The sequence below is a fragment of the Mya arenaria genome, chromosome 7 (genome assembly GCF_026914265.1).
Source record: "Mya arenaria isolate MELC-2E11 chromosome 7, ASM2691426v1".
In the NCBI taxonomy this organism is placed as follows: Eukaryota; Metazoa; Mollusca; class Bivalvia; order Myida; family Myidae; genus Mya; species Mya arenaria.
In genome coordinates this window covers 24,078,806-24,094,451 of record NC_069128.1, presented here as the reverse complement: position 1 = coordinate 24,094,451, position 15,646 = coordinate 24,078,806, and the positions used below count along the sequence as shown (strand labels likewise).

The 15,646-nt window shown below is 33.2% G+C and overlaps 1 protein-coding gene across 1 annotated transcript in view; it reads left to right on the top strand.

The window, feature by feature from the left end:
- The first annotated feature begins 4,160 nt into the window (after positions 1–4,160).
- The window catches only part of LOC128241018 (protocadherin Fat 1-like), a 40,601-nt gene continuing 29,115 nt past the window's right edge, over positions 4,161–15,646 (top strand). The window contains exons 1-5 of the mRNA XM_052958002.1: positions 4,161–4,213; positions 5,751–6,039; positions 6,531–6,655; positions 7,491–7,559; positions 7,804–7,967. Coding sequence (XP_052813962.1) covers positions 4,168–4,213; positions 5,751–6,039; positions 6,531–6,655; positions 7,491–7,559; positions 7,804–7,967 — 693 coding nt within the window. The 5' untranslated portion in view covers positions 4,161–4,167. The remainder of the gene's footprint in view (positions 4,214–5,750; positions 6,040–6,530; positions 6,656–7,490; positions 7,560–7,803; positions 7,968–15,646) is intronic.

Here is a 15,646-nt window from a genome sequence, read left to right as displayed (position 1 = left end):
GTCGTTCAAAACAACCGTAGAATGTGTTTGCGTCGCCAATGGGGCCGTTTCAGGTTAGTTGTGTTCATATTCGTTTGACTGAAGTTATGATGAATTTGATTAGACCTTGTACAATATCGTACGCGTACCAAATTCAACTGTACTCAGTAAATTGTATTGTTTTATTAATTACATCCTATGAAATATATTTAAACTGCATAATCTAACTTTCATTCAGTATTTGTATTTTTACTTGGCTTGATCAGAAATAAAGACAATGCAACAACAGTGTGGGTATACCACCTGATAAATTACGTTATAAATGCTACGTCGGAAGACACCATTTTGCTTCGAATGAAGACTTAAAATAAAGATAACTTTTCTTTTTCTTCACCATTTAAAATAAACACACGGAATTCTATGCCGCTTAAAGAGCCCCGCCTTAAATGATGCACTATAATTAACGTCGTTCGTGTCAAGTTTACTGTTACAAGTGTTACCAAATCTAAACAGGTACAATGTCTTAAAGAGAGAACACCTAAAATATGCTTTAGGTGTTCTTTCTTCGTGATAATATTCCTGTTTGTAAATATGGTTGTTCGTTTATGCATTTATAGTGACCTTGTTTTTTTACTTTGAAACTCAATTATACATCAGTTTATATTTTTCACCAGGAACACGTGTGATAGCCGTGACGGCTACCGACCCAGACACCACCGCACCTACTTACTCAATTACCAGTGGTTATTATGTTTCATTTTTAAAAAGCTAATGTTTAAATCGGAGTGTTTAAATTCGCCTAGTCCTTTGTATAAATAAAATTTGACGTTCATATTGTTAAACACACAAGGAGTCATGACATCATTGTCTATTTGAATATTGCGCTCTTGTTTGATGAGCATGACGTCATTTAACCAATCGCATACTACGTCAGCTTTTATTTTATACAAGCGTATGTTGTCGGCTACAATTTGTTAAGAACATATACTCAATTGCAGAAGAAACTGCTATTTTATAATTGTATTTAATGAGTATTTAAAATGTAAATATAAATATTGATCGCATTAGGGAAAGCGAGCAAATTACCAAGAAGCCCTAGCGCGCTTCATGAAATTTTCTTGCGTGCCCTACTGTGTTCATACAGCATACAGGCAATAAAAAGCGATAAATCCTTAATAAATGCCGACATCTTAAGCCGCAGAAACGACATTAAAGTAGCATAATTAAAACGACGCAACTTACATGACAAACGATGAAAAACTTGGTTTTAATATATTGCTTTTTTGTCATTGAAAATATAGTGTACTTAAATTAAAAATAGTTTAAACAATCATGGGTGTTGCTGTCATTCCAGGAAACTCACACAACGATTTTGTCATTGCCAACAATGGATCAGTGACGGTTGCCAAAACGTTGAATGCTACAGCTATTCCAGAATACAGGCTAAAAATCAATGCGACCGATGGTACAAAAACAGATGGTACTTATTCGCTGATTGTTTACGTCGGAGACTGTGGGGTCCGCTGTGACAACAATAACAACAGTGGTGGATATATTGAGACTCATTCCCTTTTTATTTTGATGATGGCGTTGTTCTTTTTCAACGAACAGTGCTGTTAAATTCACAACAAAAGACCACGAGCGACAAGATTTCAATACAATTTCAATCCAAAATGTAATTGTACTGCTTGCGTGGTTTGACAGGGGAACCTGATTGAACTCGATGAAAATGTTAAAATATTAATACCTTAGATTTGTGTGACAAGAGCCTCTTTAAGGGTTAAAACAATCAAACTCAACGGGATATGTTGGTTTCTGGCTGCGGAAAATATGTGATAAATATATAATGAAATAATATTAAAGTTGCTTACAAGTGAGTCGTGAAGTACTATATGTTTACTGCCTGTGTTATGGTTTGGCTTTCAACCCAGAATTATTTTCATAAGAATGTAAGTGCAGCTATAATGAATTATGTAACCGTTCTGCTGACACAGCTGGCTCATGTCCCGTGCATTTATTATATGCCGTTTTATAGGACATTTGGCGGTTTCGTTTTAATATAGTATGACATATTATCATAATGAAGTTTTTCCTGTCTAACTTTTTTCAAAATCCAGATTTCCAACTTTGGTTCCAAGATGTTAAACATATCATTTTTCAACAAGTCGTTTATTTTTTATTTTGCTTTAATAAAACGTAACTAAATAAAATCACGCCAACTAGCTTTTCCTGTTTGGCTTGTTCCTGTGTTTTGTGTATAGCAACAACTATTATATTCTTGTCTTTTTACACAGTTGATAACACAAATTACTTTTTTGTAAACTAGAAACAAAAAGTATGCCAAAAACTGATTGATGATGTATATTAAATAGTTATATATCGTCATCGGAATGTCTACCAAACAATAGTTGACAGATCACAATCATATTTACGATATCATAGTATTCTCATAAATTTTAAAAAATTAAGTGAGCAACAAAGCAAATCTCTTTAAATAATATGTATTTCCAACACAGAAGTTTGAAGTGTCATGTCAATTGAATAATATTTTCGTTACAGCGCTTTTAATTTTAAAAACAAGTACTCACTAATAAGGATATCTTCGTATTCAAGTTTATGCTTAACGACTCACATGAAAGCGTGTAGTTAGCCTGATTATTTTCGGTGCTGTTCAGTGTGTTTTTTGCTGTCATTGTAAAAACTGTCGTAATTACATTACGAAAAAAATATGACTAATGTTCTTATTATTAACCAAATTTAACAGTAAATCCAATAAAACTTATTCACATGACATGCGCTCTACATGTATAGCATTTACAACGCACAAGACAATATAACATACATAGATTAGGAAAGTGTCTTACTGAACTATATGTGCTTAGGTAAAGGCACAATCTCAATTATTGTTACTCTTTACTCGGAGTGAGTAAAGACTGGTTGGTTGTCTTTGGCATTTTTATGAATTGATCAATTGATAAATAAAAAATCTTAAATTGTCAACCGCTGTTTGTACAACAAACGAATTCCACCGCTGTCGACGTTGTTTGCATCATGCCCTAGTGGTAGGTAGTGATGTAAATAATTATCAATGTAACTATTTAAAATAATTTGTATATAAAGCTACCTGCTTTAAAACAAACAATTAAACACACTTCACAGTTCTTCTTGGCACATAGCAATAACATATGATATACCTAGGTCAATATTGGTTCCACACTAAGGCAATGTTTTATGACTTCGAAATAAAAAAACACATTTAAAAGTATTTGGAGCTCCTTGGCTATATATTTTAGTGTAAAAAGAGACAATCACTAGTTTATTAATATTTCAAACCACGAGGCTTCCTTTGAAACTTCTTAAACTTAGGTCCCAATTTCTTGAAACTTCTTAAGTTTAACAGGCTTAAGTAGCTTATTTCCGAGAAAAAAACATGCTTATATTGAATTTTGATAAAGGAACAATGATTTATTGTGATTGTTATAAATATAATTCCTATCTAAGGTATAAGAACCCTTAACGAACTAAATATTACAAAAAGTTATTGAAAACAAAAATAGTGAGCTTAGCTTAATCTTGTCATAATAGACTTAAGAAATATCGAGAAACCGAGGCAATAGCCAATAAGGGTTTTTTTTGGATGTTAAACAAATACCTACAGTCGTGATAATAAGTATATTGCGAAGGTTATTCTTATAGTTTAATCTGAATTGTTTTAGGCAGTCTCTTGATAAACAAATACGATAAAATCACTTCGTTTTAACATATTTGGACCATCGCAATGTTTTATTTTATTGTCTCCATTTGTATTTTGTTTATCTCCTTTTAATGTTATCCAAGTCTGATTTATTGTTCATGAATTACACATGTTCCATTGTTATAAATTTTGTAAATAAAATAATTTCCTTTTGACATATAGCCTTCTGAGTGCACTAATCGTTAAGTTTGTTAGTATACAAAACAAAAAGTGTATTTAACACGAGAATATGACGATTATACGATCTTCTCTAACGACTTAAGAGTGGAGATACCCAAACACAATACTTGAAAATGCCATATGAAACTCTCCCTCAGTCGTTGCAAATCATACAGCGGTCTTAATTAAATTAAACTAAGGCGACGACAAAAAATCGGTCTATAAAATTCTTCAACATTTTCTGTCACTGTACAAATCCTGCCCGTGAAGTGAGGATGGAAATTAACGTTATCATTGTTCTTTGCTTTGTGGGGATTGCAAGTAAGTGATAGTTTCTATTTTAAAGTGGTGTATACGCTTTAAATGGCAAAATGAACACTTTAAGCGATCTTTGCTTCAATTACAGTTATTATTGTTTTACCTTTAAGCTTTGTAGTAGTATGTGTAATAAGTTAATAACGTTAGAGTTTATACACTTAATAACAATTAAAGTAAGTTATGTTTAGTTAATTCTGTAATGCATTTAATTGATTTTTGACAAAGATGAAATATTGCTTTGCTTCTATATTATACTAGTAAGTACTTTTGCCTTTGTTTTAAAACAAGTAAGAATGGACATTTATTTTCTTTCTGTCTTTAAGTGCCGTTACCTTAATATAATTTTGATTTCAAATCATAATTTAAGTGTTGGCATAAAATTTGCCAGAATTATTATGATGTTATAATATTATGAAAAAATCCAATGATTGTGCAAACAGTACTACCAAAGTTTTCTAAATATCTACCTTTATTAATTAAATAAACCCAAAAGAATGACAAGATTGCAAGTTTGGATCACGCAATTTTTATTTTGCGGAAATAACATATTGATTTAGAAAACATAATTTAAGGCAAAACATTATGCTTGATAGAGCTTTTCCATGCACATTCAAAATTAACAAAATATCGTTTTCCCGAAATGATTCTTCCCCGTGAAATAAAATACATTATTGCCAAATGTCATAATTAAGAATTCCTGAAGTTCGTTATGTCTATACCTTTTGAAGAAATCAAAAACAAGGTTTATAGTTGGATTTATTTATACTGGGCTTAAATTCCTTATCAAAAGACATTGGCGGACAATTTTGAAATCTTTGTTTTAAACCAAAATATTCTCAATATGAAGCTGATCGGGTTAAACCTACTTCAGTCAAATTGTATACTTTTCGAGTCACAAGCGAAAAAAGTTATCAATCAAAATCATATGAAAAAACAGTATCTACTTAATAAATGTTTTAAACGGTGTGATCAGGCTAAAAACTTCCGCCAAATGTTATATTATGTCAGCGACATGCAAATAAAGTAACGCGAAAAATCTTTGTTCTACAGTTTGTAGTACATACAATCGTCAGGAGCGGTTTTTTATACTTTGGATGAAGTTTGGGCCTCTATTAAAGGGATAAGACACCAGGTGATACCATTCCAAAAAAATAAGAAATCTGTCAAAAACATTCAATAACATTACCTCTTACTTACTGATGTTTCACATAGCTTGAAAGCATGTATCATTCGCAGTTTTTGTTTATCTTTCCATTTCGAAATTAACTTGGTTTATCACGTGACTTTCACATGCTAAACATTCACACTATAAACTTGGAATCCATTATGCGCTATTTTTAAACGGATAAACTCAGCTGAGACAGCGACAAACTATTGTTTGAATCATGTAAAATGAAATATTATCGGCCTCATACTAGCTCGTATTGATTCTTCTGGGCTTGTTTTGTGGAAATACTGTATTTGCCAGTTTTGGGACCATCTGGTGTCTAGTCCCTTGAAGGAAACACTCTTCCAGTATGATGGTATGTTAACAATGTAGGTGCCCAGATAACAGGATGGACTGAGACGAAATCTGGCGGAGGTGGAGCAACAATAACGGATGCGACAGGATCGATGACGGTGACTTCCGTAAGAGAGGATATTACAGGAACACCGTTGTTTACTGTGACGGCAGCTGCCACAGGCAGCCCGACTATTACATACACATTCAGCTCCGACGGGAACCCTGACACTATTGCAGATCCGACCATCACGGCAGGGGTTGTCAATATTGCATCCGGAAAGGAACTAGATTATGAAACAAACAAACAACTGGTTTTTAAGATTGAGTAAGGGTATTTCAACTAAGCGGCACAATTTTTACTGATAAAGAATTTCAAAAGATAAGGGATAATGTAAAACAAATCAGAGTTGGTTAAAAGGACTGTACATTTTTATTACATGCTTTCCCGTGATTTATAAGTGAAATATAAATAAAATTTGATACTTTTCACTGTTTTTAAATGTTAGCATAGTCTCACTTCCTAATCTTATGTCAGCGCGCAAAGGGCTGGGACACAATTTCAACGACGTCATTTCCGTAAAAACGTTACGTATGCATACAATTTGGCGCGTGTTATCTGTCCTTTCATTTCCTTTTAGGCTTAAATAAACATATCAATTGTTGTTTCAGCATTCAATTACAAGTTATTTCACATCGTGGCACTAAAACAAACATACTCGATTTCAATGTAATATGAGATTGTTATTAATATTGATATAAAATATTAAGCCTTTCTCGTTCCTTTTTTCTCATGCTGTATTTGTCTTTGTTGATCAGGGCGACGGATGGTTCCAACACAGGCACTGCGACAATAACACTACCTATAACTAATGTTGACGATGTCTCACCGTCGTTCGGGAAACCGGTAGAAGCTGTTTGCGTCGCCAATGGGGCCGTTTCAGGTGAGTTGTGTTCAGATATATTTGAATTAAGTCATGATGGATTCGATTCAATGTTGAACAATATCTTACACTTACACGTACCGAGATAAAACTGTTCTCAGTATAAATGAGCATTTGTTTAGTCATTTCTTTTTATGAACGCACTTAATGACTATTGCTTCATTGAAAATCAAAAACAAAAACAAGAAAAAAGTGGATACAGTAGTTTCAAGAATAACGTTTATATCCATAAGATAATTCATATTTGGTTCATTCGTTATTATGCGCGTATCTTCCAAACCTTGTACACTTCGCCGTGAATAAAATCGGTTTCTCGATAAATTATGCTACAACAATATGTATCGTTCACTGAAACCAATATCTCAACAAATTGCTTTTAATTTGCCACTTCTAGTTGTGTAAATAAGCCTATCAGTAATCGATGCATTTTTTGTCGCTTCTGTATTCCTCACAGAATAATCACAACAAACAGATGGTCATCGACATTTTGTCAATTTCACTCTCAGACGGGTTAATTAATCAAATATTTTACCTCGTGACTGTTTAAAAAAACAACATCAAATGAATGCACGATTTTGTTACATTTCCTATTTGCCAATTTGTCGTAGTTTTACTTTGTGTTTATTTGTATTCGTACGATGTTCGTGTTATGCCTACTGTTACTGATATAACTAAATCTAAACAGGAACAATAACTCGCGATCGAAGAAAGAACACCTAACGCCAGGTGTTCTTTCTTAGTGATAGTATTAAAGTTTGTAAATTGAGTGTTTTATCCATAAGTTTACAGTAAAATTTGCGTTTGAAATTATACATTAGTTTATATTTTTCACCAGGAACACGTGTGATAACCGTGAGGGCTACAGACCCAGACACAACCGCACTGTCATACTCAATTACAACTGGTAATGACATTTATTTATCTATTGTTTTAAAATAATGTTATAATATGTTCGGATTAATGACGCCATTTTTTATCTACAGACATGGCAACGATTAACAAGAATAATTCAAACAGGTTATAACCATAACACATTTCATAAAGTTGCATAAGTTAAATGACACTGCCTACTTGCTAAATATGCGAAATGAACTTGCACAAGTGTAGTGCAAACACTCAGGTTTTGTTGTTAAATTTTGTCATTCCAGGAAACATAAACAGCGATTTTGTCATTGCCAACAATGGATCAGTGACGGTTGCAAACACGTTGAATGCCACAGCTATCCCAGGCTATAGCCTACAAATAACTGCGTCCGACACTATGAATACAGACGCTATTCAGTTGCTGATTATTTACGTTGGAGACTGTGGTGTCAGCTGTGACAACAATAATAACAACGGGGGCCACATCGCGACGCATTCCCTTGCAATAATGATAATGACGTTTTTCTGTTTCAAAGAACTATCGTATTAAATTCCAGAGAAAGACCAAGAGCGACCAGATTTCAAAACAGTCTCAAACCAAAATATAAATATGATTGCACAGCTCGTATGTGTTGAATATTGAACATGATGGTTGATTTTAAGATACTTGTGAAAATTGCCTCCTTGAGAGTTTAAAACAATCAACGATACACATTGTTTTATGGCTATTGAAAATATTCTAATGGGCCTTACAGATTTGTCGTAAGGAACTTGTGGTTTACCCTATGTGTGTTATTGTTTGGCTATTTACACAGAGTTGATTTCATAAGGATGTACAGGTTGCTACGATGGATCCTGTAACAATTCTGACGAAGTGATTGGTTCCTGTCCCATTACTTGTATTATGTATCATACTACATACTACTATTCTTAAACGTAACATAATACTATTAGGTCAAACTTCAGTTTCATAATTCTAAACAAACCCTTCTGAGTAAATTTACATTATCAGCAAATATAGTCGAAAAGCAAAAGGCCAAAATTGCTTTCAACCCGTGCACGACCTATGAAGGTGACACCTTCTAGCCCGTCATTCATATGTACGTCCAAAACAAAAGCAAGCGTTATTGAAACTTACGACAGCACAGCACGTATGAATCGCAGCTCTTTCGACACAGGTGTTTTTATATTGAACGGCAAGTCAATCTTTTGCGACGACCGTAATTGCCCCGATCTTTGAGTTTTTACTATACAAGTCGGTGTCTCCAGCTAAACATAAAAGTTAAAATTCAATGATCGTAATGTCTTCCTATACAAAATATTTATCCAAATGTTATTATAGAAAAACATATCAGAAATTGTGTTCTCGACAAAAGGTAGTCCATACTAGCAATATAATAGAAATTGCATGATAACAGAAAGCATCCTGTTAAATTTCATTTAACGTGTGTGGCGTTGAATTGTTTCGTTTGTTTTATTTGCGAGTTCCTGGCAGTTAAATGATATACATGTGTTCGAAGATTACAACCAAGAAAAAAAATGATAAAAGTAACATACTTATGAGTTGTTTCCCTTTGATCACAGTTTGCAAAACTAAAATAATTTGGTTGTTTTGCAAGTTGTGCACTTTTTTCTGTATTAACATTCGAATTACGGGGGGAGGGGAAAAATAACTGAGGTCTTGGGCATAAATTAAATATGCAATTAGCTGAAAGGTTTTTGGAACACCGTAAATTATTATTAAGTTATTGGTAGTTGGCTTATCTTCTTTCAACGTAATACAAATTTGTTTTATTATACGTTACTTACTAGTATTGCATCGTTACATTATGTGAGAAAAACAACTGTTTCATTTAAAATAGATATAGCTTCCGGTGCATACATCGTTAAGTCGATGAGTATAAAACAATAAGTGTACTGAAAAAAAGATAATGACGACTATATGGCAATATCTAGAGACGTAAGTGTGGACATATCCAGACATAATAAAAGTCATATGCGCGTGCAAACTCTCCCATGGATGTTGCAAATCACACAGCTTCGTTAATTAAAATAAGGCGGCGATAAAAAAAGAGTGTCTAAAAATACCTCATCATATTCAAGCACTTTTCAAATCCTGCCTTTAAGAAGAGGTTGGAAATGAACGTTATCATTGTTATCATAATTCATGCTTTGTGATGATCGCAACTGGAGGGGGGAGGGGTGGGGGGGGGGGGGTAAATGATATATTGTATACTGTACAATGGCAACATGGACGACGTGTCATTCAGTGTTACATCAAATAAATAATATAAGTCCATCAACGATCAGATAAATTGAAAGGCAAAAAAAGATGCTCACCTTTTGAAACCTTATGATAATAAACACGTCTTTTACAACTAGTGCAAGATTTGGAGTAAGAATTATTTTGATAATTTTCTTTCAACAATATCATATATTATGGATCATTTAATATGTTTCAAAATAGACTTCTGATTATGTTGACGCAAAGAAGCGTTGACATAGTTGGCGTTTATGTTGGAAATGATTGATATATAGATAAATGTTGTAATTGGGCGTACTGCGAGGAATTTCTAAAGTTTACATTTTACAATCAATATTAACAACTCAACTTCAATTCCTTAAATGAACTGCCTTTCGGCAATTGTGGTTATCATCCGATGACTGCCACATCTTCGGTTAAGTTCGGATTGTTGAGTTCGATATTGTTTGTTTTGTCTCAGCAAGTCCCGTAAAATATAAATCAGCATTTCACGGTAATGACATCAACCCGACAATGCATTCCTTAAATAAAACTTTTTTTTAACATTAAATGCGGTTTTCCTACTGTTGATGTATTTTGGTTTTCATTCAATGAGATCGTTTTTCCAGACTTTATTCATATAAAGGAATGTTACAGAATGTTACAGAAAACAGGATAGACTGAGGCGAAATCTGTTGAAGCCGCAGTAACAATAACTTAACGACCGGATTGATGACGGTGACTTCCGTTAAAGAGGATATAAAAGGATCATCTTTGTTTGACATCGAATATATTGTTCGAATTGCCAATTGGACCTTTCAGATTACCAGTTTTTATATACGTTGATTTAAGTTAATATGATGCTTTCGATGCAACGGTATTGGTGTGCTTCTCTTTGGCTGTGCTATTAAGAAAAATACAGAGAAAAAAGTGAACATTGTTATTTCAAGTACAACTCTTTTTTTCATGAGACAATTTATGTTTGGTTCAATCGTTATCATACGACGATCAATAATCGATACATTTTATGTGGTTTCTTTATTGCTAGCAAGTATATTACAGAAGACAGAAAACTTAGTCGAAAGTGTCTCTATTTAACAATTAGAAGGGTTACTAAGTCAAATAGTTTGACATTAAACTGTTGGTACAATGGATAATAACTTTATAAATAGAATGTGTCATTTTGGTTTCTTTTTCGATCCGCCAGTTAGTCGTAGTCTTACCAAATTTCATTCAGGTACGTTAAGTGTGCTTGTTATAGTCGTATCTTGAATTAGGTGAACAAAACGGCGCAACCCAATGACGCCAACACGAGTTATTTTAATTTGTCAAAAAATACCACTTTTTTGCCCGAAAAATATTTTTATTATAATTTATTTTAGACATATAGTTGTCTTAACTTTATAATCATTGCAAAGTCACTCGAGTCATGCAGTTCCTGTTTGAAAAAATATGATATTGCATATTAAGCATATTGAGATAACGTGGTTATTTCATAAGTTGCACTTGGGGTTTGTCGTTTTGTTAATGTGAAAAAAGAAGGAAATATATATAATATATATGATAACTTTAAACTGCAACATTCAGATAATGTAGTACTGTTATAGTTGCATCAACATGTATTGTTTTAATAGATTTTTTTAAACAGCAAACTTGACAGCAATGAGAATGTTACAAAAAATGGTAAAAATTGCTGAGCCGTACACAATCCGCCGTCACCAATTTCTATCTCCCATTTCATTATTTAATCTTGATTTTCAGAAAGTTTGGTCAATATTCTTAACTATTTTTATATTTTACCAATAATACATTAGACTTTTCAGTCACAAATGTTGATATCATTTTTCATATGTGTAGATGTTAAATCACTAAAACATTTTCAGAAAACCCAATTCAATACCGTCCGTCTTAGCCTTTTATTGTTTAAATATTTATAAAAATACCAAAATGTCATGTCTATTTTTCTGGCTGTATCTTTAAAACAATACCTTAATTTACATAATCAATACTGTAGTCATTCTGAGAAAGCATCTGGCTGCAGCCCTATAACATAAATATGTGTCGTATAACAGGACGTTTGGCGGCTTTTTTGCTGAAATATTTCATTGACATATTATCATAACTATTTTCTTGTGCAACGATTGTGTATGAATTGATCAGGATGAGTATATTGCAACAACTGATATACATCTTTCAACTTTCCGATGTTTACGTATAATAAAAAAAGTAATGTTGTCACAAATATTTGACCGCGTGAAAATGGGCAAATTCTAAAAAGTGGTAAAGCGTCTCGCGATGTTTAAACAATCAACAGTTATTGTACATAAGGTATTTGACCCATAAACAAGCTTATTCACCAATAGTCCCAAAAACCATAATGTTTCAATGTCATGTCTGGTGAGCATTTAAAATTTGAGTACCATTTGAAAGGTATTCGATTGTTGATAACTTAAATGCAAAATAAAACACTGAAAATACAGGGAGCGAGACAAATCGGCCCCTTACCAAATCGGCCCCTAAGACGTTTCGGTCCTGCCATTTCGTCCTCTTAATTTAATTGACTCGAGACGTTTCGTCCCCTTACTGAATTTCAACAGAGACATTTCGGCACCTTATTTTTTAATTTCAATTTAAAGAAAAACATATAAGTTGCCAAATTTTATTTCAAAATTAGTTGAACATGAGATTTGTAAATTCACAAATAGACATATATTCATAAAATATAGTGATAAGATTGCAAAAAAAAAACATAATTAAAATCTAAATCCTTTTTGTCAATATATTTTTTTAAACATAAGAATATATTTTGTTTCATATAAATTGATCAATAAAAACTTTAAAAAGAAATGTCTTTCATCAATGCATTCTTTGCTAGGCAAACTGTTGGTAGTGTAGGTGTGAAAAAGACATTCAAAGGCGTGTGAATGAATAAGTGTCTTTTATTTCTTAATGTTTTGTGTTTTATACTTTTGATATCCAATTCGGATTTGTGTATTGAGTGTGATAAGGTTGTGAGGCCGCTGCAACATGCCATCACCTGGGATGAATATGACCGATTGCAGCACTGAGTCTGCGATACAGGTAAGTGTTAGCAATGTTAATGTTTTGTAGACACCCCCAAAATGTATAATAAATATTTCAAGATGTATGTAACAGCGAGTTATCCCATAATTCATGTTTTTTTTAATAAAATGCATACGTTACCAAACTATATCAAAGCTGTTGTCATTGACACTAGACTGGCAAAATATGTGTCAAAATGTTTATGACTTACATTGGCATGTGGGCATTTGTTGACATTATAAAACACACGAGTGTATTGTCAACATATAGAGATCTATTATAGCGGAGTTCTTTCATGTTTTTTATTATTGTAAATTAATGAAGTCCAGCTTAGTTGATGTCAAGTTAATTTTTCATGTTATAAAAGTATCAATAAATCTAAGATAATACATAATTAAATAAAAACCTACGTGGCCACAAACTGAATCTTTTAAAGGCGTCAAAATATAGCTAATATTTGTTTTTTCTATACCTTGATCATATGTCATTCCATATTTTGATCATTTAAATTCAACTGATAAAATGTGGTAAACTGTTTTTTCTATATAGCTTTACGTTTCAACCATTAATTTATTATGTATGAAGACTTATTTGTGGTATACTGTTGACCTCAATATTGTCATAAAAATATACCCTTATTTCGAACTTATTCATGATAACGTTTAGTTGCTGTGTACATTTTGTCATTTTTTGTGACCTGAGTGTAGACGAATATTGTTAACTTGTTAAGTGTCACAAATTCCGACGCCTGACACCTGTGTGGAATGTGACAATTCGCCATAAGACCGTCTGTCTCGAAAAAACATCTAAGCATGCATTATGGAAAAAAATAAAAATGATCATAAAAAATATGTAAAGAGATAGATGGATCATAATATATTTTAAGGTCTATGGCAGGCCCTCCCATCCGTTTTTTTCCGGGGACTAAATGCGCGTGCCTTCCACTGGCGCCAGTCCGTTCTGCGCCACATTCAGCACCTTTGGCTGAAGATCACTAGCGACGAGCCTGCTGGTGAGGGTGTCAAAGATGGTCAAGCTTACGCATTATCTCGTGTCGGACTTACACATCATCTCGTGTCGGAGGCAGCCCTTGGCCGTCAGCATCGACAGCGTTATGTAGACAGGGTCATCGCTGAGTGGAACTCATATGACTTCCAAAAAATATGTTTTTTTATGACACTCGTGAAATAAAATACGATCTTACACTGATATAAACAAATATCCTCTATATCATGACTACATTGTATATCACGCCGCCAACATGAATGACATAGCGTCATTGGTCCAGAACTGGTCACAAATTGACTTCGCCGTTTTTACCGTATTGGGTCACTGAATTATATCGTATTAAAATGGCGTCTTTTTTCAGATTCCGATAAAAAAACACATTTTTTTCTATAATTTGACGAATGTAAACAAATGTAAACAAGTTGTCAACGTGATATATACGTTACGGGGTTAGTATGAAATTTACGGTGCGCAGGAAACCATATTTGCGTTCACCCGATATGGTTTCGCTTGTTATATCCCGTATCTAATCACCTACTAACAATACTTAAATATAGGACTATCGCCAACCACTAATAGCAAGGCTAAAAGAAGCATACATGCACAAGGTATGTGACGGAAACATCCTTGGACGACAAGCGAAACCAATATGAGTGGGGTTTTGTCTAAGTCCACCGCAATGGTGGTCATGGTCGCTAAGTTTAGTTACTCATTAAAACGTTTGTTTACCGTCATTCGAATTATGATAAATATAGATATACATTAAAACTTATCGAGTTGCGTCTTTGATGTCTTAGCCTAAAAGTTGTCTTGTCGTTATGCATAATGATGGGAAGTGCAATGCAAAAATAGTCTCATTGTCATTCTAATTCTGAACGAATTTGACAATTATTGCAAAGGTATTTTTCTTTGACCTTTACAATGTAATAAGTATCTCCGGGTTACAGATTTATGCAGCATTGTGCTTTATTCTGCTTTATTTTGAATTGACTTCATAAATTGTTAATGTTAGAATTGATCGGATGGGTTTTGGAATGTTAAGAATTTTACGACTATTTTACAATGACTTCACCTATAAATGGCAGCAACAGTTTTTGATGTTGATAAAAATATATTGGGTATAATTAAAATCATTTTATACGATACACATAACAATGAACTACTAGCAAAGGAGACCGATAATAAATCAGATAACATGGAAAGCAAAGTTATAATTGTTTATATTTAACAGATAAATTTGTAATAAACAAAACGTATTACCGTATTAAAGAAGTTTTTTACACATTTCCCCATAATTTATTGTCAGAACGAAGGGAACAGATTTCGATAGCCAGATGAATTATAGGAGTGCCTTGATGTCTTTCTTTTTACTTTCTTATTCAGTGCGAGCACCATTTTGGCGTTCGACCGTACGTCAGAATTAATGACAAAAGAATTAGATAAGACTATGTAAGGTAAATGTGAGGGAAAGGGTTTTCATAAATTGTTAACTATCTACTAGCCCAATCTAGCATTTTGATATTTTGATAATGTATATATGACTTTTCATTAATTGTATGTTTCTTTCAATAATATTTTTCTTTCTTTAAATCTTTAAACCATATGTAAGAACAAACTTCGCCGTCCGCACAATGTAGAAACACTTTCTAGCAGTCAGTTTTGCCATACTGACATTTAGGGCCACAAGTGACGATGATAAATCGCGTGCGGTTGAACAGTGTCATCTTTCGCATCACGTTTTGACGTGCACCCTAAAGTTACTGCTATGAAGTATTAAATGGGGGTTTTAGCCGAAAACTGATCTGCACTTTTTG